The sequence below is a fragment of the Erithacus rubecula genome, assembly GCF_903797595.1.
Source record: "Erithacus rubecula genome assembly, contig: scaffold_542_arrow_ctg1, whole genome shotgun sequence".
Classification (NCBI taxonomy): Eukaryota; Metazoa; Chordata; class Aves; order Passeriformes; family Muscicapidae; genus Erithacus; species Erithacus rubecula.
The window spans coordinates 30,670-55,308 of NW_027635796.1; the positions used below are offsets into that span (position 1 = coordinate 30,670).

General features: G+C 55.8%; 1 protein-coding gene across 1 annotated transcript; it reads right to left on the minus strand.

Annotated features, from left to right (window-relative positions):
* SYVN1 (synoviolin 1) lies at positions 1 to 19,507 on the minus strand (the record flags this gene model as incomplete). Its single annotated transcript, XM_079332822.1, has 15 exons — positions 1 to 146; positions 935 to 1,038; positions 2,299 to 2,485; positions 4,039 to 4,185; positions 5,187 to 5,327; positions 6,230 to 6,381; positions 7,695 to 7,811; positions 10,228 to 10,293; positions 12,336 to 12,435; positions 13,609 to 13,735; positions 15,261 to 15,364; positions 16,920 to 16,968; positions 17,812 to 17,964; positions 19,051 to 19,143; positions 19,376 to 19,507. 15 exons carry the CDS (start codon positions 19,505 to 19,507, stop codon positions 1 to 3), a joined length of 1,818 nt encoding a protein of 605 aa, XP_079188948.1.
* Positions 19,508 to 24,639: the final 5,132 nt, after the last annotated feature.

Below are 24,639 nucleotides of genomic sequence, written 5' to 3' on the forward strand. Positions count from 1 at the left end.
TCAGTTTTGGGGGTCAGTTTTGGGGGTCAGTGGGGGGGGGGTCCCCAGCCTCTGCAGCCGCCGCCGCCGCAGCTCGGCCGTGTCGGGGCTCTCGGGGCTCTCGGGGCCTTCGGCCGCATCCTCCTCATCCTCGGGGGGGGGCGGCTCTGCTGGGACAGCACAGCCCGTCTGAACCGGTCTGAACCGGTTTGTACCAGTCTGAACCGGTTTGCACCAGTTTGTACCAGTCTGAACCAGTCTGTACCAGTGCAGAAACAGTTTGTACCAGTCTGTACCAGTCTGTACCAGTCTGTACCAGTGCAGAACCGGTTTGTACCAGTTTGTACCAGTCTGTACCAGTGCAGAACTGGTTTGTACCAGTTTGTACCAGTCTGTACCGGTCTGAACCAGTTTGTACCAGTTTGTAGCAGTGCAGAACCGGTTTGTACCGGTTTGCACCAGTTTGTACCAGTCTGAACCAGTGCAGAACCAGTTTGTACCAGTGCAGAACCGGTTTGTACCAGTTTGTAGCAGTGCAGAACCAGTTTGTACCAGTCTGTAGCAGAGCAGAACCAGTTTGTACCAGTTTCATCCAGTTTAGCACCAGTTTAACCCGGTCTCACCCCATTTAACACTGGTTTATCCCAGTTCAGAACCGGTTTATCCCAGTTTAACCCAGTCCAGCATTGGTTTATCCCAGTTTAATCCAGTTCAGCACTGGTTTATCCCAGTTCCACCCAGTTCAGCACCGGTTTATCCCAGTTTAACCCAGTCCAGCATTGGTTTATCCCAGTTTAATCCAGTTCAGCACTGGTTTATCCCAGTTTAACCCAGTTCAGCACCAGTTTAACCCAGTTCAGCACCGGTTTATCCCAGTTCCACCCAGTTCAGCACCGGTTTATCCCAGTTCAGCCCAGTCTATCCCAGTTTCCCCAGTCTGGGGGTCCCCACTCACCCGTGGCTGCAGCAGCTCCGGAGGCTCCCGAGGGTCCCGGGGCCGGGGGCTCCTCTGGGGGGGCCTCATGGGGTGGGGGCGGCCTGGGGTGGCTCGGGGGGGTCCTGGGGGGGATCCTGGGGTCACCCCAAAGCCTCCCAGTGCTCCCAGTTCATCCCGTTCCCAGTGCTCCCAGTGCCCCGTTCCCAGTGCCCCCAGCCCCATTCCCAGTGCCCCCAGTTACCCCAGTGCCCCCAGCACGCCCAGGTACTGGTTGATCTGTGCCCCCAGCCCCATTCCCAGTTACCCCAGTGCCCCCAGTTACCCCAGTGCCCCCAGCACGCCCAGGCACTGGTTGATCTGTGCCCCCCAGCCCCGTTCCCAGTGCCCCCAGTTACCCCAGTGCCCCCAGCACGCCCAGGTACCGGTTGATCTGTGCCCCCAGCCCCGTTCCCAGTGCCCCCAGCCCCATTCCCAGTGCCCCCAGTTACCCCAGTGCCCCCAGCACGCCCAGGCACTGGTTGATCTGTGCCCCCAGCCCCGTTCCCAGTTACCCCAGTGCCCCCAGCCCCATTCCCAGTGCCCCCCAGCCCATTCCCAGTTACCCCAGTGCCCCCAGCACGCCCAGGCACTGGTTGATCTGTGCCCCCAGCCCCATTCCCAGTGCCCCAGTTACCCCAGTGCCCCCAGCACGCCCAGGCACTGGTTGATCTGTGCCCCCAGCCCCATTCCCAGTTACCCCAGTGCCCCAGCACGCCCAGGTACTGGTTGATCTGTGCCCCCAGCCCCACTCCCAGTCCCCCCCAGCCATTCCCAGTTACCCCAGTGCCCCCAGCACGCCCAGGTACCGCTTGATCTGTGCCCCCAGCCCCGTTCCCAGTTACCCCAGTGCCCCCAGCACGCCCAGGTACTGGTTGATCCGTGCCCCCAGCCCCATTCCCAGTTACCCCAGTGCCCCCAGCACGCCCAGGTACTGGTTGATCTGTGCCCCCAGCCCCACTCCCAGTGCTCCCAGTGCCCCGTTCCCAGAGCCCCCAGCCCCCTTCCCAGTGCCCCCAGTTACCCCAGTGCCCCCAGCAAGCCCAGGTACTGGTTTGATCTGTGCCCCCAGCCCCACTCCCAGTGCCCCCAGTTACCCCAGTGCCCCCAGCATGCCCAGGTACTGGTTGATCTGTGCCCCCAGCCCCACTCCCAGTCCCCCCCAGCCCATTCCCAGTTACCCCAGTCACCCCAGTTACCCCAGTGCCCCCAGCACGCCCAGGTACCAGTTGATCTGTGCCCCCAGCCCCACTCCCAGTCCCCCCCAGCCCATTCCCAGTTACCCCAGTGCCCCCAGCACGCCCAGGCACTGGTTGATCCGTGCCCCCAGCCCCATTCCCAGTTACCCCAGTGCCCCCAGCACGCCCAGGTACTGGTTGATCTGCAGCATGGCCGCGTCCAGCAGCGTGTGGATGTTGTGCAGGCACTGCAGCCGCGCCTCCAGGTGCTGCCGCTCGTGCCCCTCCAGCGCCCGCAGCTCCTCCTCGGTCAGCCCGGCAAAGCCGGCGGGGGGCACCGGCATGGGGGGCACGCCTGGGACACAAAACATCAAATGGTAAATATGGCAAATACCAAACCAGAAATACCCCAAATACCAAATACCAAACCAGAAATACCCCAAATACCAAATACCAAACCAGAAATACCCCAAATACCAAATACCAAATCATAAATACCCCAAATACCAAATACCAAACCATAAATACCCCAAATACCAAATTATAAATACCCCAAATACCAAATACCAAATCAGAAATATACCAAATACCAAATCAGAAATATACCAAATACCAAATCATAAATACCCCAAATACCAAACCATAAATACCCCAAATATCAAATACCAAATCAGAAATATACCAAATACCAAATCATAAATACCCCAAATACCAAACCATAAATATACCAAATCGTAAATACCCCAAATACCAAATCAGAAATACCCCAAATATCAAATACCAAATCATAAATACCCCAAATACCAAATCATAAATACCCCAAATACCAAATACCAAACCATAAATACCCCAAATACCAAATCATAAATACCCCAAATACCAAATCAGAAATATAACAAATACCAAATCAGAAATACCCCAAATATCAAATACCAAATAATAAATATACCAAATACCAAATAATAAATACCCCAAATACCAAACCATAAATACCCCAAATACCAAATCATAAAGACCCCAAATACCAAATACCAAATCAGAAATATACCAAATACCAAATCATAAATACCCCAAATACCAAATACCAAACCATAAATATACCAAATACCAAATCATAAATACCCCAAATATCAAATACCAAATTATAAATATACCAAATACCAAATCATAAATACACATAAACACCCATCCCCACCTAGTACCAAATCCTGAATCGTAAATACACCAAATACCAAATCATAAATACCCCAAACACCAAATACCAAATCATAAATACACATGAATACCCATCCCCACCTAGTACCAAATACCAAATCATAAATACCCCAAATACCAGATCCTGGATCATAAATACCCCAAATACCAGATCCTGGATCATAAATACACCAAATACAAAATTCTCAAATCCCCAAATCCCCAGTTTCAAACCCTCAACCCCAAATCCCCCAACCCCAATTCCCAACCCCAAATCCCCCAACCCCTAATTCCCAACCCCAAATCCCCCAACCCCAATTCCCAACCCCAGATCCCCAAACCCCCAATCCCCCAAATCCCAAAATCCCCAATCCCAACCCCAAATCCCCCAACCCCCAATTCCCAACCCCAAATACCCAAACCCCCAATCCCCCAAATCCCAAAATCCCCAATTCCCAACCCCAAATACCCAAAGCCCCAATTCCCAACCCCAAATCCCCCAACCCCCAATTCCCAACCCCAAATCCCCAAACCCCCAATCCCCCAAATCCCAAACCCCCAATTCCCAACCCCAAATCCCCCAACCCCAATTCCCAACCCCAAATCCCCCAATTCCCAACCCCAAATCCCCCAACCCCCAATTCCCAACCCCAAATCCCCAAACCCCCAATCCCCTAAATCCCCAAAATCCCCAATCCCAACCCCAAATCCTACCAAACAGGGGTGGCCAGGCCATCCCCACCCAGGGCGGGGGCAGCGGCAGCCCCGGCACGGCCCCGGCAGCGCCCGGATCCGAACCAGAACCGGGACCAGAACCGGGACCAGAACCGGCACCGGCAGCGGCGTCACCGGCACGGGAACCTGGGGGGACACGGGACAACTGTGGGATTGGTGGGGTTTGGGATTGGGGGATTGGGGTGGGAAAAGGAAGGAGAAGAGGATGGGATTTGGGGAGGATCTGGGATGGGATTTGGGGTGGATTTGGGATGGATTTGGGATGGATTTGGGATGGATTTTGGGATGGATTTGGGATGGATTTGGGGTGGATTTGGGATGGATTTGGGATGGATTTTGGGGATGGATTTGGGATGGATTTTGGGATGGATTTGGGATGGATTTGGGGATGGATTTGGGATGGATTTGGGATGGGATTTGGGGATGGATTTGGGATGGATTTGGGAATGGATCTGAGATGGGATTTGGGAAGGATCTGGGAAGGATCTGGCATGGATTTGGGATGGAATTTTGGGCTGGATCTGGGCTGGGTTTGGGATGGGATTTTGGGCTGGATCTGGGCTGGGTCTGGAATGGATTTGGGATGAATTTGAGAAGGATCTGGAATGAATTTAGGATGGATCTGGGATGGATTTAGGATTAATTTGGGATGGATCTGAGCTGGGTTTGGGATGGATCTGGGCTGGATTTAGGATGAATTTGGGATGGATTTGGGCTGGGTCCGGGCTGGGTTTAGGATGAATTTGGGCTGGGTCTGGGCTGGGTCCGGGCTGGATTTAGGATAAATTTGGGATGGATCTGGGCTGGGTCTGGGCTGGGTTTGGATGGGTCTGGGATGGATTTAGGATAAATTTGGGATGGATTTGGGCTGGGTCTGGGCTGGGTTTAGGATGAATTTGGGCTGGGTCTGGGCTGGGTTTGGGATGGGTCTGGGATGGATTTAGGATGAATTTGGGCTGGGTCTGGGCTGGGTTTGGGCTGGGTCTGGGCTGGGTTTAGGATGAATTTGGGCTGGGTCTGGGCTGGGTTTGGGCTGGGTCCAGGCTGGGTTTAGGATGAATTTGGGCTGGGTCCGGGCTGGGCTTAGGATGAATTTGGGCTGGTTCAGGCTGGTTCTGGTCACTCACCAGCAGCACTGCCCGCTGTGCCGGCCGCGCCCTCGGCTCCGGCCTGAGCCCCCGGCGCTCCGGGCACGGGCGGGAACGGCCCCACGGGCGGCCAGAACGGGAACATGCCCGGGGGGAAGGGAGGGAGGAGCCCCTGGGGAACTGGGGGAGACAGGGCAGAGCTGAGAACCAGCGAATCCCCCACAATTGCACCCCAATTTCCCCAAATTCCCATCAGCACCGAGCCCGGCACCTCACAGGTGGGAACAGCCCCATGGCTACACCTTGGGCTGCCCAGAGAGCCTCCCCCTCCCATCCCTCTGTCACCTCCCTGTCCCCATCACTCACAGCTGTGTCCCTGTCCCCTCTGTCACTCACAGCTGTGTCCCTGTCCCCATCACTCACAGCTGTGTCCCCTCTGTCACTCACAGCTGTGTCCCCTCTGTCACTCACAGCTGTGTCCCTGTCCTCTCTGTCACTCACAGTTGTGTCCCTGTCCCCTCTGTCACTCACAGCTGTGTCCCCTCTGTCACTCACAGCTGTGGGTCCCTGTCCCCTCTGTCACTCACAGCTGTGGGTCCCTGTCCCCTCTGTCACTCACAGCTGTGTCCCCTCTGTCACTCACAGCTGTGTCCCTGTCCCCATCACTCACAGTTGTGTCCCTGTCCCCTCTGTCACTCACAGTTGTGTCCCCTCTGTCACTCACAGCTGTGTCCCCTCTGTCACTCACAGCTGTGTCCCTGTCCCCATCACTCACAGCTGTGTGTCCCTGTCCCCTCTGTCACACAGCTGTAGGTATTTCCCCCTCTGTCACTCACAGCTGTGTCCTCTCTGTCACTCACAGCTGTGGGTCCCTGTCCCCTCTGTCACTCACAGCTGTGTCCCCTCTGTCACTCACAGCTGTGTCCCTGTCCCCATCACTCACAGCTGTGTGTCCCTGTCCCCTCTGTCACACAGCTGTAGGTATTTCCCCCTCTGTCACTCACAGTTGTGTCCCTGTCCCCTCTGTCACTCACAGCTGTGTCCCCTCTGTCACTCACAGCTGTGTCCCCTCTGTCACTCACAGTGCTGGGGCTGTGCTCCCCCCGCTCCCGGTGCCGCTCCCGGTGCCGGTGCCGGTGCCTCTGGCGCTGCCGGTGCCGGTGCCGAGGCTCTCAGCACGTCCATGCGGCACGTGGGGCACGTCTGCTGCCGCTGGAACCACGAGCGCAGGCAGCTGTGGGGCAATCACACTGCTAATTAGTGCCCTAATTAATGCCACCCCACAGCCCGCCTGCACTATTCCCCCAGCAATGATTAACCCATTAATTAACAACCCTCTCATTAGTCGCTGGCCAAAGACCCCTCGTGTCCCTCGTTCAAACCTTCCCCCAGTAATGAACACCTGATTAATTAATCCTGAATTTACTAATGACCTCATTAACCTGCAGTGCTGGGGACTGGGATGGGATCGGCATGGGATCGGGATTGGGATGGGATCAGGATTGGGATGGGATCAGGATTGGGATGGGATCGGGATTGGGATGGGATCAGGATTGGGATGGGATCAGGATTGGGATGGGATCAGGATTGGGATGGGATCAGGATTGGGATGGGATCAGGATTGGGAAGGGATCAGGATTGGGATGGGGTCAGGATTGGGATGGGGTCAGGATTGGGATGGGGTCAGGATTGGGATGGGATCAGGATTGGGATGGGATCAGGATTGGGATGGGATCAGGATTGGGATGGGATCAGGATTGGGACTGGAATTGGGATGGGATCAGGATTGGGATGGGATCAGGATTGGGATGGGATCAGGACTGGGATGGGATCAGGATTGGGACGGGATCAGGATTGGGATGGGATCAGGATTGGGATGGGGTCAGGATTGGGATGGGGTCAGGATTGGGACAGGATCGGGATTGGGATGGGATCAGGATTGGGATGGGGTCAGGATTGGGACTGGAATTGGGATCGGGATGGGATCAGGATTGGGATGGGGTCAGGATTGGGATGGGGTCAGGATTGGGATGGGATCAGGATTGGGATGGGATCAGGATTGGGATGGGGTCAGGATTGGGATGGGGTCAGGATTGGGATGGGGTCAGGATTGGGATGGGATCAGGATTGGGATGGGGTCAGGATTGGGATGGGGTCAGGATTGGGATGGGGTCAGGATTGGGATGGGGTCAGGATTGGGATGGGGTCAGGATTGGGATGGGGTCAGGATTGGGATGGGATCAGGATTGGGACTGGAATTGGGATCAGAATCGGGATTAGGATTGGGATCGGAACTGTGATTGGGATTGGGATGTGATTATGATTGGAACCAGGATTGTCATTTAGATTGGGATTGAGATTGGGATCGGGACTGTGACTGGGATCAGAATTGGAATCAGGATTTGGATCAGGATTGGAATCAGGACTGTGATTGGGATTGGAATTGGGATCAGAACTGGGATTGGGATGTGATCATGACTGGAACCAGGATTGTCATTTAGACTGGGATTGGGATTGGGATTGGGATCCCAGAGCCCCCAGCAGCACCTGGTGTGGAAGATGTGGTTGCAGGGCAGGCGCTTGGCCCCCGTCACCATCTCCTCGCGGCAGATGATGCACACGTTGTCCACGGCCTGCAGCTCCTCGGCCGTGGCGTCGGGGTAGCTGCAGGGTGGGGAGCGTGTTCAAAACCCCAAACTGGCCCCACACACCCCAAAAACCCCCAAACTGACCCCAAAACCCCAATCCAGAAACCCCCAAACTGGCCCCCAAAACCCCCAATCCAGAAACCCCCAAACTGGCCCCAAAACCCCCCATCCAGAAACCCCCAAACTGGCACCAAAACCCCCCGTCCAGAAACCCCCAAACTGGCCCCAAAACCCCCAATCCAGAAACCCCCAAACTGGCCCCAAAAACCCCCAAAACCCCCAGTCCAGAAACCCCCAAACTGGCCCCAAAACCCCCAAACTGACCCCAAAAACCCCAATCCAGAAACCCCCAAACTGGCCCCAGAAACCCCAATCCAGAAACCCCCAAACTGGCCCCAAAACCCCCCATCCAGAAACCCCCAAACTGGCCCCAAAACCCCCAAACTGGCCCCAAAACCCCCAATCCAAAAACCCCCAAACTGGCCCCAAAACCCCAATCCAGAAACCCCCAAACTGACCCCAAAACCCCAATCCAGAAACCCCCAAACTGGCCCCCAAAACCCCCAATCCAGAAACCCCCAAACTGGCACCAAAAACCCCCCAAAACCCCCAATCCAGAAACCCCCAAACTGGCCCCAAAAACCCCAATCCAGAAACCCCCAAACTGGCCCCAAAAACCCCCCAAAACCCCCAATCCAGAAACCCCCAAACTGGCACCAAAAACCCCCAATCCAAAAACCCCCATCCAGAAACCCCCAAACTGGTGCCAAAAACCCCCAATCCAGAAACCTCTAAACTGGCCCCAAAAAACCCCAATCCAGAAACCCCCAAACTGGCCCCAAAAACCTCCAATCCAGAAACCTCTAAACTGGCCCCAAAAACCCCCCAAAACCCCCAATCCAGAAACCCCCAAACTGGCCCCAAAAACCCCCAATCCAAAAACCCCCAAACTGACCCCAAAAAACCCCAAACTGGCCCCAGAAACCCCCAAACTGGCCCCCCAAACTGTTCCCAAAAACACCCAAACTGTTCCCAGAAATCCCCCCTTTGTCCCCAGAAATACAATGCACACAGGGCTTTTCCCAGATTTGGGGTGTTTGAGATGGATGCACACAGGGGTTCCCCAGATCTGTTTTTGGGGTGAATGGATGCAGGGTTCCCCAGATCTGGTTTTTGGGGTGGATGCACACAGGGTTCCCCAGATCTGTTTTTTGGGGTGGATGCACACAGGGTTCCCCAGTTTTGGGGTGTTTGGGGTGGATGCACACAGGGTTCCCCAGATCTGTTTTAGGGTGGATGCACACAGGGTTTTTCCCCAGATCTGTTTTAGGATGGATGCACACAGGGCTTTTCCCAGTTTTGGGGTGTTTGGGGTGGATGCACACAGGGGTTCCCCAGATCTGGGTTTTAGGGTGGATGGATACACACAGGGTTTTTTCCCAGATCTGTTTTTGGGGTGTTTGGGGTGCACACAGGGTTCCCCAGATCTGGTTTTTGGGGTGGATGCACACAGGGTTTTTCCCCAGATCTGTTTTTGGGGTGTTTGGGGTGCACACAGGGTTCCCCAGATCTGGTTTTAGGGTGGATGCACACAGGGTTCCCCAGATCTGGGTTTTAGGGTGGATGGATACACACAGGGTTTTTCCCATATCTGTTTTTGGGGTGGATGGATGCAGGGGTTACCCAGATCTGGGTTTTAGGGTGGATGGATGCAGAGGTTTTCCCCAGATCTGGGTTTTAGGGTGGATGGATGCAGAGGTTTTTCCCAGATCTGGTTTTTGGGGTGGATGCACACAGGGTTTTTCCCATATCTGTTTTTGGGGTGGATGCACACAGGGTTTTTCCCAGATCTGTTTTTGGGGTGGATGCACACAGGGTTTTTCCCCAGATCTGTTTTTGGGGTGGATGCACACAGGGTTTTTCCCCAGATCTGTTTTTGGGGTGGATGCACACAGGGTTTTTCCCCAGATCTGTTTTTGGGGTGGATGCACACAGGGTTTTTCCCATATCTGTTTTTGGGGTGGATGCACACAGGGTTTTTCCCCAGATCTGTTTTTGGGGTGGATGCACACAGGGTTTTTCCCATATCTGTTTTTGGGGTGGATGGATGCAGGGGTTCCCCAGATCTGGGTTTTAGGATGGATGGATGCAGAGGTTTTCCCCAGATCTGGTTTTAGGGTGGATGCACACAGGGTTTTTCCCAGATCTGGTTTTTGGGGTGGATGCACACAGGGTTTTTCCCCAGATCTGTTTTTAGGGTGGATGCACACAGGGTTTTTCCCAGTTTTGGGGTGTTTGGGGTGGATGCACACAGGGCTTTTCCCAGTTTTGGGGTGTTTGGGGTGGATGCACACAGGGTTTTTCCCCAGATCTGTTTTTGGGGTGTTTGGGGTGCACACAGGGGTTCCCCAGATGTGTTTTGGGGCACTCACAGCGTGTTCATGTTGCAGATGGCCCGGCGGGACATGATGGCGTCGGTCACGGCCTTCTTGAACTGCCTGGAGCAGAGAGAGGGGATGGGTGGGATTGGGTGGGATTGGGGTGGGATTGGGTGGGATTGGGGTGGGATTGGGGTGGGATTGGGGTGGGATTGGGGTGGGATTGGGGTGGGATTGGGTGGGATTGGGTGGGATTGGGGTGGGATTGGGTGGGATTGGGTGGGATTGGGGTGGGATTGGGTGGGATTGGGGTGGGATTGGGTGGGATTGGGTGGGATTGGGTGGGATTGGGTGGGATTGGGGGGATTGGGGGATTGGGTGGGATTGGGTGGGATTGGGTGGGATTGGGTGGGATTGGGTGGGATTGGGGTGGGATTGGGTGGGATTGGGTGGGATTGGGGGGTTTGTGGATTGGGGTGGGATTGGGTGGGATTGGGTGGGATTGGGTGGGAGTGGGGTGGGATTGGGTGGGGATTGGGGTGGGATTGGGTGGGATTGGGTGGGATTGGGTGGGATTGGGGTGGGATTGGGTGGGTTTGGGTGGGATTGGGTGGGTTTGGGTGGGATTGGGGTGGATTTGGGTGGGATTGGGGTGGATTTGGGTGGGATTGGGAAGGGTTTGGGTGGGATTGGGGTGGGATTGGGGTGGGGTGGGGTGGGATTGGGGTGGGATTGGGTGGGATTGGGGTGGGATTGGGTGGGATTGGGGTGGGATCGGGGTGGGATCGGGGTGGGATTGGGTGGGATTGGGGTGAGATCGGGGTGGGATTGGGGTGGGATCGGGGTGGGAGTGGGGTGGGATGGGATCAGGATCTGGACTGGGATCAGAGCTGAAATCAGGGCTGGGATTGGAATCAGGGCTGGGATCAGGATCAGGTTTGGGATCAGAGCTGGGATCAGGATCAGGATCAGGTTTGGGATCAGGATCAGGTTTGGGATCAGGGCTGGGATCAGGATCAGGATCAGGTTTGGGATCAGGGCTGGAATCAGGATCAGGATCAGGTTTGGGATCAGGATCAGGTTTGGGATCAGGTTTGGGATCAGGATCAGGATCAGATTTGGGATCAGGTTTGGGATCAGGGCTGGGATCAGGATCAGGATCAGGTTTGGGATCAGGGCTGGAATCAGGATCAGGATCAGGATCAGGTTTGGGATCAGAGCTGGGATCACAATCAGGATCAGGATCAGGATCAGGTTTGGGATCAGGATCAGGATCAGGTTTGGGATCAGGATCAGGATCAGGTTTGGGATCAGGATCAGGTTTGGGATCAGGATCAGGATCAGGTTTGGGATCAGGATCAGGTTTGGGATCAGGGCTGGAATCAGGATCAGGATCAGGTTTGGGATCAGGATCAGGTTTGGGATCAGGATCAGGATCAGATTTGGGATCAGGGCTGGGATCAGGATCAGGATCAGGTTTGGGATCAGGGCTGGAGTCAGGATCAGGATCAGGTTTGGGATCAGAGCTGGGATCACAATCAGGATCAGGATCAGGATCAGGTTTGGGATCAGGATCAGGATCAGGTTTGGGATCAGGATCAGGATCAGGTTTGGGATCAGGATCAGGATCAGGTTTGGGATCAGGGCTGGGATCAGGATCAGGATCAGGTTTGGGATCAGGATCAGGTTTGGGATCAGAGCTGGGATCAGGATCAGGATCAGGATCAGGTTTGGGATCAGGATCAGGATCAGGTTTGGGATCAGGATCAGGTTCGGGATCAGGATCAGGTTCGGGATCAGGATCAGGTTTGGGATCAGGTTTGGGATCAGGGCTGGGATCAGGATCAGGATCAGGTTTGGGATCAGGATCAGGATTGGGATCAGGATCAGGATCAAGTTTGGGATCAGGATCAGGTTTGGGATCAGGATCAGGATCAGGGTCAGGATCAGGTTTGGGATCAGGATCACGTTTGGGATCAGGATCAGGATCAGGTTTGGGATCAGAGCTGGGATCACGATCAGGATCAGGTTTGGGATCAGGATCAGGATCAGGTTTGGGATCAGGATCAGGTATCAGGGCTGGGATCAGGATCAGGATCAGGATCAGGTTTGGGATCAGGGCTGGGATCAGGATCAGGTTTGGGATCACAGCCTGGTCTCACCTCATGGCCAGGTACATGGGGCGGATGGCGAAGAGTGGGAAGGTGTGAACCTTGATCATGATGGTCATGAAGGCCATGTAGAGCAGCACCTTGATCAGCCCTGGGACAGGGACCCCAAAACCATCACCTGGGAGCCAGGCACCCCAAATCCATCACCTGGGCAGCCTGGCACCCCCAAATCCATCACCTGCACAGCCTGGCACCCCAAATCCATCACCTGGGAGCCAGGCACCCCAAATCCATCACCTGCACAGCCTGGCACCCCAAATCCATCACCTGGGAGCCAGGCACCCCAAATCCATCACCTGGGCAGCCTGGCACCCCAAATCCATCACCTGGGAGCCAGGCACCCCAAATCTATCACCTGGGCAGCCTGGCACCCCAAATCCATCACCTGGGAGCCTGGCACCCCAAATCCATCACCTGGGCAGCCTGGCACCCCAAATCCATCACCTGGGCAGCCTGGCACCCCAAAATCACCTGGTCCTACTGTGGCACAGTTTGGGTGAGGGGCTGGCACCCCAAGGTGCAATTTTGGGATAACCAAAGGTCATTGGGGTGACCCATTGACCCCACCAAGAATGTGAGTTTTGGAAAACCAACCAAGGCCAGTTAAACACCAGGATTTTGAGTGTTCACTAATGAGCAAAAACCAATTAGAGACCAAGAGTTTGACTCTTTGCTGACTGCTGGTTTTGGGCTGGTTCTGGGTTATTTTTGGGTTATTTCTGACCTGGTTCTGGGTTATTTCTGACCTGGTTCTGGGTTATTTTTAGGCAGGTTCTGGGTTATTTCTGGGCTGGTTCTGGGTTATTTCTGACCTGGTTCTGGGTTATTTTTGGGCAGGTTCTGGGTTATTTCTGACCTGGTTCTGGGTTATTTCTGACCTGGTTCTGGGTTATTTCTGACCTGGTTCTGGGTTATTTCTGACCTGGTTCTGGGTTATTTCTGGGCTGGTTCTGGGTTATTTCTGACCTGGTTCTGGGTTATTTCTGGGCAGGTTCTGGGTTATTTCTGACCTGGTTCTGGGTTATTTCTGGGCAGGTTCTGGGTTATTTCTGACCTGGTTCTGGGTTATTTCTGACCTGGTTCTGGGTTATTTCTGGGCTGGTTCTGGGTTTTTTCTGGGCTGGTTTCACGGGGTTTTGGGTGAAAACCAACACTTGGAGCTCTCATTAAGGAACAGAACTCTGTTAAAACCCAAGAGTTTGGCTCTCTGCTGACCCCCAGCCCTCGTTAAGCCAGCCCTAATTGCCCCCAGGCCCCCCAGTACCCGTGAGCAGCTCAGTGTAGAGCATGAACACGGCCTTGTTGTCCCAGGGGTTCTCGTTCTGCAGGTCGATGGAGTGCAGCACGTACTTGATGAAGATGGTCAGCACCATGGTCAGCAGGATGGCGTACTGGGGACAGGTAATTAACACTTAATTAATGACCCTCTCATCACTCATTGGCCCCCCAGACCCCTCTGTGTCCCTCTGATCCCCTAAAGGAATTTAACCCTTCCACTGCTAATGAACATCTGATTAATTAATCCTGAGTTAACTAATGGCCTTGGTAACATCCACTGTGGTGCTGGGGATTGGGATGGGATTGGGATGGGATCAGGATTGGGACTGGGATGGGATCAGGATTGGGACTGGGATGGGATCAGGACTGGGACTGGGATGGGATCAGGACTGGGATTGGGATCAGGATTGGGATGGGATCAGGATTGGGATCAGGACTGGCATTGGGATCAGGATTGGGATGGGATCAGGATTGGGATGGGATCAGGATTGGGACTGGGATCAGGATTGGGACTGGGATCAGGATTGGGACTGGGATCAGGATTGGGACTGGGATCAGGATTGGGACTGGGATCAGGATTGGGACTGGGATCAGGATTGGGACTGGGATCAGGATTGGGACTGGGATCAGGATTGGGATGGGATCAGGATTGGGATGGGATCAGGATTGGAATCAGGATCAGAGCTGGGATGGGATCAGGACTGAGACTGGGATCAGGACTGGGATTGGGATCAGGACTGGGATTGGGATCAGGATCAGAGTTGGGATGGGATCAGTATTGGAATCAGGATTGGGACTGGGATGGGATCAGGACTGGGACTGGGATCAGGATCAGAGTTGGGATGGGATCAGGACTGGGACAGGGATCAGGACTGGGATTGGGATGGGATCAGGATTGGGATTGGGATCAGGATTGGGATCAGGATTGGGATCAGGACTGGGATTGGGATCAGGACTGGGATTGGGATCAGGATTGGGATGGGATCAGGACTGGGACTGGGATCAGGACTGGGACTGGGATCAGGACTGGGATGGGATCAGGACTGGGATGGGATCAGGACTGGGATGGGATCAGGACTGGGATGGGATCAGGACTGGGATGGGATCAGGACTGGGATGGGATCAGGACTGGGATGGGATCAGGACTGGGATTGGGATCAGGACTGGGATGGGATCAGGACTGGGATGGGATCAGGACTGGGACTGGGATCAGGACTGGGACTGGGATCAGGACTGGGATGGGATCAGGACTGGGATTGGGATCAGGACTGGGATGGGATCAGGACTGGGATGGGATCAGGACTGGGACTGGGATCAGGACTGGGATGGGATCAGGACTGGGACTGGGATTAGGGCTGGGACTGGGATCAGGACTGGGATGGGATCAGGACTGGGATTGGGATCAGGACTGGGATTGGGATCAGGATCAGAGTTGGGATCAGGACTGCGATGGGATCAGGATCAGAGTTGAGATGGGATCAGGATTTAGGTCTTTTCACCAAAAACTTTCAGCATGCACTTTAACACTTGTGCCATTCTGCCTTTCCAGACTGATGTGCCTTTACAACAAACACCTTTATTAATAACCTTAATTAATGATAGCTGAGTTTTGTTAATTAAAGGTTTTAATGGACCCACCTCGAAGCCGAAGACGAGCTGCACGGAGGCGCCGCGGGTCAGGATGCTGTGATAGGCATGGCTGACAAAGAGCAGGTCCAGCACCCCCAGCAGCAGCATCAGGGCTGGAGGGGACCCAAAAACACCCCAAAATGTCAATGGGAACCACCCCAAAAGCAGCAGCAGGGCTGGAGGGGACAGGAGACCCCAAAAACACCCCAAAATGTCAATGGGAACCACCCCAAAAGCAGCAGGGCTGGAGGGGACAGGAGACCCCAAAAACACCCCAAAATGTCAATGGGAACCACCCCAAAATCAGCATCAGGGCTGGAGGGGACAGGAGACCCCAAAAACACCCCAAAATGTCAATGGGAACCACCCCAAAATCAGCAGCAGGGCTGGAGAGGGACAGGAAACCCAAAAACACCCCAAAATGTCAATGGGAACCACCCCAAAAGCAGCAGCAGGGCTGGAGAGGGACAGGAAACCCAAAAACACCCCAAAATGTCAATGGGAACCACCCCAAAATCAGCAGCAGGGCTGGAGGGGACAGGAAACCCAAAAACATCCCAAAATGTCAATGGGAACCACCCCAAAATCAGCATCAGGGCTGGAGGGGGACAGGAGACCCCAAAAACACCCCAAAATGTCAATGGGAACCACCCCAAAATCAGCAGCAGGGCTGGAGAGGGACAGGAAACCCAAAAACACCCCAAAATGTCAATGGGAACCACCCCAAAAGCAGCATCAGGGCTGGAGAGGGACAGGAGACCCCAAAAACACCCCAAAATGTCAATGGGAACCACCCCAAAATCAGCATCAGGGCTGGAGGGGACAGGAGACCCCAAAAACACCCCAAAATGTCAATGGGAACCACCCCAAAATCAGCATCAGGGCTGGAGGGGACAGGAGACCCCAAAAACACCCCAAAATGTCAATGGGAACCACCCCAAAAGCAGCAGCAGGGCTGGAGGGGACAGGAGACCCAAAAACATCCCAAAATGTCAATGGGAACCACCCCAAAATCAGCAGCAGGGCTGGAGGGGACAGGAGACCCCAAAAACATCCCAAAATGTCAATGGGAACCACCCCAAAATCAGCATCAGGGCTGGAGGGGACAGGAGACCCCAAAATGTCAATGGGAACCACCCCAAAATCAGCAGCAGGGCTGGAGGGGACCCAAAAACACCCCAAAATGTGAATGGGGCAGCTCTGGGGGAGGGTCTGTACCCCACTGCTGATTAATGAGGCAGGGCTGCACCCACTAATTAATGCTAATTAATGAGGGGGGTCGTTAACTGATCGCTGCAGTTCAGGCACAGCCAGGAGCTCCCACCCCCCAAAACAACAAAATCCCCCCAAAAATTGGTTTGTACATCCCATAATCCCATTTGGGGAAATCCATCCCATAATCCCACCATGGGAATTCCATCCCTGATCCCATTTTGGCAATTCCATCCCTAAATCCCCTTTCCCAATTTTGGGAAGTCCATCCCCAAATCCCATCTCCCCGAACCCCATTTGGGGTTTTGTTTTTGCTCTGCAGAGCTCATTAACTTCCCTAACGAGCCCCTCGTTAAGGAGCTGCTGCTGATTGGGGTAATTAAACCTTATCAGGCCCCAGCAGGCCCAGCTGTGCCCCAAAATTATGCAAATGAGGAGCCAAGGAGGGGCACTCACAGACGATGCGGAAGTGGAAGAGCCACGAGATGTTTGGGCTCCTCTCCATCTGTGAGGGGAGAAAAATCAGATTTTCCATAAAAATGGGGCTGGGGGTGGGTGGGATTATTTTGGGTTATTTTGGGGGTTTTGGGGGTATTTTTAGGATTAATTTGAGTTATTTTGAGGGTAATTTGGGCTGGTTCAGGGTTATTTTTAGGGTTGGTTTCAGGTTATTTTTGGGGTGGTTTGGGATGAATTTGGGTTATTTTTGAGCTGATTTGGGGTTGGGTTGGGGTTGGTTTAGGCTGATTTTGGGTTGGGTTTGGGTTGGTTTAGGCTGATTTTGGGTTGGGTTTGGGTTGGTTTAGGCTGATTTTGGGCCGGTTTAGGCTGATTTTGGGGCCGGTTTAGGCTGATTTTGGGCCGGTTTAGGCCGATTTTGGACTGGTTTCAGGTTATTTTGGGCTGGTTTCAGGTTATTTTGGGCTGGTTTCAGGTTATTTTGGGCTGGTTTAGGCTGATTTTGGGGTTGGTTTAGGCTGATTTTGGGGTTGGTTTAGGCTGATTTTGGGCTGGTTTAGGCTGATTTTGGGGCCGGTTTCAGGTTCTTTTGGGGCCGGTTTCAGGTTCTTTTGGGGCCGGTTTCAGGTTCTTTTGGGCCGGTTTAGGCTGATTTTGGGCCGGTTTAGGCTGATTTTGGGCCGGTTTAGGCTGATTTTGGGCCGGTTTCAGGTTCTTTTGGGCTGGTTTCAGGTTCTTTTGGGCTGGTTTCAGATTATTTTGGGCTGGTTTCAGGTTATTTTGGGGCCAGTTTCAGGCACGCTCCGCGTTGATCCCGGCTCTTTTTTGGGCCGATTTTGGGGGTTTTTTGGGCTGTTTTTGAGCTGCTTCCCCCCCTCCCAACACTCACAAAATCCACCCTGTCCTCAGCCAGCCAGTGGAAGCACTTGAGGAAGAGCAGGAGGGTGAAGAGGGCGACGAAGCGCGGGCTGAAGTCGTCCCTGAAGACGGTGAAAGCCAAGCAGGTCTCGGTCACCGCGTACCACGAGCGCTCCAGGAGGTGCTGGGGGCACAAAGGGGGACCCCAAAATGGGGCTGGGGGTGCTGAGAGCCCCCCAGAGTGGGGCCAGGGACTCTGGGGGTGCTGAGAGCCCCCAGAGTGGGGCCAGGGACTCTGGGGGTGCTGAGAGCCCCCAGAATGAGCCCAGGGACTCTGGGGGTGCTGAGAACCCCCAGAGTGGGGCCAGGGACTCTGGGGGTTCAAAAGTCACCCCAAAATGGGGCTGGGGGTGCTGAGAGCCCCCCAGAGTGGGGCCAGGGACTCTGGGGGTGCTGAGAGCCCCCCAGAATGGGCCCAGGGAATCTGGGGGTGCTGAGAGCCCCCAGAATGAGCCCAGGGACTCTGGGGGTTCAAAAGTCACCCCAAAATGGGGCTGGGGGTGCTGAGAGCCCCCCAGAGTGGGGCCAGGGAATCTGGGGGTTCAAAAGTCACCCCAAAATGGGGCTGGGGGTGCTGAGAGCCCCCAGAGTGGGGTCCAGGGACTCTGGGGGTTCAAAAGTCACCCCAAAATGGGGCTGGGGGTGCTGAGAGCCCCCAGAATGAGCCCAGGGACTCTGGGGGTTCACAACTCACCCCAAAACGGGGCTGGGGGTGCTGAGAGCCCCCCAGAGTGGGGCCAGGGACTCTGGGGGTTCAAAAGTCACCCCAAAATGGGGCTGGGGGTGCTGAGAGCCCCCCAGAGTGGGGTCCAGGGACTCTGGGGGTGCTGAGAGCCCCCAGAGGGAGCCAAGGGACTCTGGAGGTTCAAAAAAATGTTCTGGGTTGACAAATTCCCCTGAAAATAGTACCAAAGATATTCTGGGGTCCAAAATTCCCTCTTAAAACAGCCCCAAAGCCTTTCTGGGGTGACAAACCCCCCCCAAAACAGCCCAAAAGCCTTTCTGGGGTGACAAATTCCCCCCCAAAACAGCCCCAAAGCCTTTCTGGGGTGACAAATTCCCCCCAAAAACCTTTCTGGGGTGACAAATCCCCCCCCAAAACAGCCCCAAAGCCTTTCTGGGGTGACAAATTCCCCCCCAAAGCCTTTCTGGGGTGACAAACCCCCCCCCAAATTCTCCTGGAGCCCAAAGCTGCCCCAGCCCTGCTCACCTCCATCTCAGCTGCTCGCAGCTGCCCGAAGAACACCTTGCCCATGAACTTGCCCAGCAGGAAGACCAGCACAAAGGCCTGGATGTACAGCACCTGCAGCCCCCACAGCACTTTTTGGGGACACCTGGGGGCGTTTGGGGCCCCAAATTCACCTCCCCGGGGGGGATGGAGGGGGTGGAAGCAGCCCCTGGTGCTGCCTCCCCCCTCCCCAGGGGGGTTTGGGGAGCAGCTCAGCCCCCCCAAGCTGGGTAAAAGCAGAAGTGAGAGAGGCTGGGCAGAGCCCCGGGGTTAATGAGGGGTAATTAAGGGTTAATGAAGCACTCACGGCCATGCTGGGGCTGGATTTGGTGAGATAAACCACGGTGGGGTAGAACTGGTGCTTCAGGTAATAGGCGTGGGCAACCACGGCTGTGGTGAGAGCCAGGCTGCCAGCCATGACCAGAGCTGTGCACAGCATGGCCTGAAAACACCAAAAAATAAAATTATAAACCATTAAATAACCCGTGTTTAACTGGAGAGTCACACCAGGCTGCCAGCCATGACCAGAGCTGTGCACAGCATGGCCTGAAAAACACCAAAAAATAAAATTATAAACCATTAAATAACCCGTGTTTAACGGGAGAGTCACACCAGGCTGCCAGCCATGACCAGAGCTGTGCACAGCATGGCCTGAAAACACCAAAAAATAAAATTATAAACCATTAAATAACCCGTGTTTAACTGGAGAGTCACACCAGGCTGCCAGCCATGACCAGAGCTGTGCACAGCATGGCCTGAAAAACACCAAAAAATAAAATTATAAACCATTAAATAACCCGTGTTTAACGGGAGAGTCACACCAGGCTGCCAGCCATGACCAGAGCTGTGCACAGCATGGAAACCACCAAAAATAAAATTATAAACACAAAATGAATCCGTGTTTAAGTGCAGAATCAGGGCTCAGGCTCCCGCACAGCATCGGCCCTTTGGAACCCCCAAAAACGGGGATTGAACCCAACCCTGGGATCCAACACCCCGGAATTCAGGGCTTGCCTCGGCCATGGCCTCGGAATTGAGTTTTTTTAGCTCATTGATGATTCCCCTGAACGGTAAAACCGGGATTTACAACCAGAGCTGCCGGTCCCCGGTGGCGCCTCCCGGTCACCTCAGCCGGGTCTGTCCCCGTGCGCCCCCTCACGCCTGCACCCCCCGCCCCTCACATCGCCGTCCCCTCCTCCGGCAGAGCCCAGCCTGTCATCGCTCCCGCTTTGCCCCCTCCCCTCCCCGGTCCCGCTTTTCCCGCCGGGACTCACCGGGCGCGACCCCGCCCGAGCCCCCAGCCCCGGCCGCTCCCACACCGGAACCGCCTCGGCGCGCGACACCTCACTTCCGCCCGGGCCGCACCACTGCTGCCGCGGGGGGGGGACACACGGGGGGTGCGCTCACTGCCTGCTGAGCCCAGCTCGCCCCGCAAACCGCTCCTCCTACAGAGATACCGAGAGATCCCCGCCCTTCTTTCTGTACAAAGAGTGTGGCGGATCGCGGCTCCTCTAAACCGCAACGCGCTGAGCTCCCCCCCCGCACGCCCGCGCTTGGTACGGCCCGAGCGGCCGCGCGGCGGGCGCTGGGGGGCGGGAACGCGCAGGGTCCCGTGGCTCGCGCTGATTGGCCCGGCCCGGCGCGGCTCCGCCAATCACAAAAATCCCCGCGCGGCGCCGCTCGGCCGCCCGCTGTTGCTAAGGGAGGGGCGGCGCGGCCGAGGGCAGCGATCCCCCCAACATGGCCCGGATTTGTCTCTTTTCCCCTTTTTCTCGTTCCGCGCGTCACGCCCGATGCTTTGCGCCTTCCCTGATCCCCTTCCCCCCTCAAAACCCCCCCAGCCCCTCACCAGCCCCTCCCTTCACACCTCTCCCCTCACGCTCCCAGCCAATCAGCGGCGTCCGCTCCGCGCCCTTCGCTCTGATTGGCTGATACCGCACAGCGCCCCGACGCCTTTAATAAGCAGCTAATGGAGAAAGGGGCGTGGCTTCTCAAATCCCTGCCTATGATTGGCTGGTGGCTCCCGAGAGGGGCGGGGTTAATCCGCTGACGGGCGGGAAAAGGCGGGAAAGCGCCGGAGCTCTTGAGGGGATTTTCCCGCCTTGCGCTGTGGCGGCTTCAGAAAATAAATTCAGCGCTTAAATCTTACTGAAATACAGCAAGGAAGAAAAGCTTAAATTCGAAAGAAAACTTTAAATTTCCTTTCTCATGGACAGCCCAGATGCTGTTGCCCTCGACCCCGTTTTGGGGCTGGAACAGGGAATTCCTGCGGCGCCAGCGAGAGGCCGAGTGAAACCTGTGCTCACTCGAAGGTTTTTGGGATTAAACGTTTGTTCTGGTTTTGGGAGGATTTAGGGCTTTTGAGGCATTTAAACGGATTTGGGTTGAGGAGATTTTGGGGTTACTTGAAGCTTTATGGGGGGGAAATGGTGATTCTTGTTCTGGGGGTCATTGAGCTTTGCTCCAAATTGGGCAAAAACCTGCCCCCCCCTCCCATTCCAGGACCCCCAAACTGGGCAACTCCCCCCCCCCTCCCATTCCAGGACCCCCAAACTGGGCAACTCCCCCCCCCTCCCCTCCCAGGACCCCCAAACTGGGCAAACTCCCCTCCCCCTCCCATCCCAGGACCCCCAAACTGGGCAAACCCCCCCCTCTCCCATTCCAGGACCCCCAAACTGGGCAAACCCCCTCCCCCTCCCATCCCAGGACCCTCAAACTGGGCAAACCCCCCCCTCCCATTCCAGGACCCCCAAACTGGGCAAACCCCCCTCCCCCTCCCATCCCAGGACCCCCAAACTGGGCAACCCCCCCCTCTCCCATTCCAGGACCCCCAAACTGGGCAAACCCCCTCCCCTCCCATTCCAGGACCCCCAAACTGGGCAAACTCCCCTCCCCCTCCCATCCCAGGACCCCCAAACTGGGCAAACCCCCCCTCTCCCATTCCAGGACCCTCAAACTGGGCGTTTTCCCCCTAAAATAAATGATTTTCCTGCTGTTTTTCTCCTCCCCCATAGGACACCATGGTGCAGCTGTTCCTCTCCAGGAACAAGGTCAGTCCTATCAAAAACACTTTTTGTTGTTATTTTTTTAAGAAAAACAACCTTTTTTTCCTGAATTTTGTTGGGGTTTTTTTGCCAAAAGCAGCTGTTTTCACCCCATTTTGCAGGACCTGCTGGATGCACCCCCCTCAACCTCTTCCCTGCCCTGTGAGTCCTTAATTAGAGCCCTAATGAAGCCCTGCCTTAATTACAGCCCTAACACCCTCCCATTCAAGTAGGGGTCCTAATGATGCCCCCAGTAATTAAGTGGGGGCCCTAATGAGGCTCCTGTAATGAACTGGGGGGGGCTCTAATGAAGTGGGGGGGGGTCTCAGGATATTCCTGCTAATGAATTAGGGAGCTTTAATTAAGCAGGGAGCTCTAATGACACCCCCATTATTAAAGCAGGGAGGCTTAATGAAGTTCCTAATAATGATGCCTGACCCTGATGCTGCTCCCCCAATCAATTAGGGGCTCTAATCAAGCCATGCTAATGAATTGGGGAGCCCTAAGATGCCCCTGGGCCTTAATTAACCCCAAAGGCGATTTCATCCCAAATTTAAACCCTTTTTTTGTTTGTTTGTTTGTTTTGCTTTTGGCCCCAAATTGGCTGTTTTGGTTTTTCAAACCCCCAAAATGCAAAGGGGTGAGGAGGGAGTTGCCCCAAAAATCCTGGAGGAGGGGGCTGAGCCCCCCAAAAACTGCAGGGGGGTTTGTCTTGACCCTGCAGGTTTGGGGTGACACCCCCTGGAATTGGGGCTGTGCCACCCTCGGTGCCCCCCCTGTGGTTTTCACACCAGCAATTTTGGGGGTTTGGAACCCAGCCCCCCTTTTTGCCGTGGTTTTGGGTGATATCTGCTCAGCTTTTTTACCATTTCCGTCTCACTTGTCACCCACACTCTTCAGAACTGCCCAGAATCGCTCGTTTTCTTCTGCTGACTCGTATTTTTGTGCAAAAAACATAGAAAATGGGCAACTCATATTTTAAAAAGCACTAATTTTGATTTCTTTCTGTGTGAAAAATGGTATAAAAAGGGTTAAAGAGTGGCTGGATCTGACTTGGGGGTGCATGGTGAGTGTGTCACACCAGCAGGAACGGGACAGAAATGTCACACCCATGGCAAGTGTGACACACAAACAGCCCAGTGTCCCCCCAGTGTCCCCCAGTGTCCCCCCAGTGTCTCCTCAGTGTCCCCCCAGTGTCCCACCCCTGTCCACCCTCCCCAGTGTCCCCCCAGTGTCCCCCCAGTGTCCCCCAGTGTCCCCTCAGTGTCCCACCCCTGTCCACCCTCCCCAGTGTCCCCCCAGTGTTCCCACCCCTGTCCAGCCCCCCAGTGTCCCCCCAGTGTCCATCCCAGCCCCCCCAGTGTCCCCCAGTGTCCATCCCAGCCCCCCTAATGTCCCCCCAGTGTCCCCTCAGTGTCCCACCCCTGTCCAGCCCCCCCGGTGTCCCCCCAGTGTCCATCCCAGCCCCCCCAGTGTCCCCCAGTGTCCATCCAGCCCCCCCAGTGTCCATCCCAGCCCCCCCAGTGTCCCCCCAGTGTCCATCTCAGCCCCCCCAGTGTCCCCCCAGTGTCCATCTCAGCCACCCCAGTGTCCCCCAGTGTCCATCCCAGCCCCCCCAGTGTCCCCCAGTGTCCATCCCAGCCCCCCCAGTGTCCATCCCAGCCCCCCCAGTGTCCCCCAGTGTCCATCCCAGCCCCCCCAGTGTCCATCTCAGCCCCCCCAGTGTCCCCCCAGTGTCCATCTCAGCCACCCCAGTGTCCCCCCAGTGTCCATCTCAGCCACCCCAGTGTCCCCCCAGTGTCCATCCCAGCCCCCCCAGTGTCCATCCCAGCCACCCCAGTGTCCCCCCAGTGTCCATCCCAGCCCCCCCAGTGTCCATCCCAGCCACCCCAGTGTCCCCCAGGGTCCATCCCAGCCCCCCCAGTGTCCCCCAGTGTCCATCCCAGCCCCCCCAGTGTCCATCCCAGCCCCCCCAGTGTCCATCCCAGCCCCCCCCCAGTGTCCCCCAGTGTCCATCCCAGCCCCCCCAGTGTCCATCCCAGCCACCCCAGTGTCCATCCCAGCCACCCCAGTGTCCCCCCAGTGTCCATCCCAGCCCCCCCAGTGTCCATCCAGCCCCCCCAGTGTCCCCCCAGTGTCCATCCCAGCCCCCCCAGTGTCCATCCTAGCCCCCCCAGTGTCCCCCCAGTGTCCATCCCAGCCCCCCCAGTGTCCATCCCAGCCCCCCCAGTGTCCATCTCAGCCACCCCAGTGTCCCCCAGTGTCCATCCCAGCCCCCCCAGTGTCCATCCCAGCCCCCCCAGTGTCCCCCCAGTGTCCATCCCAGCCCCCCCAGTGTCCATTCCCACATGTCCCACCCCTGTCCAGCCCCTCCAATGTCCCTCCCCCTTCCCCTGCGGTGAAATTCCCGCAGGATCCCGAGCCCCCCAACCCCCCCCGGGCCCCCCCAAACCGCTCGGTGTCCCCTCCCCGCGGGTGGGGGAGGGAGGGAGCGGCTCAGGGAGGAGTCTCGGGGGGGGGTGGGGTG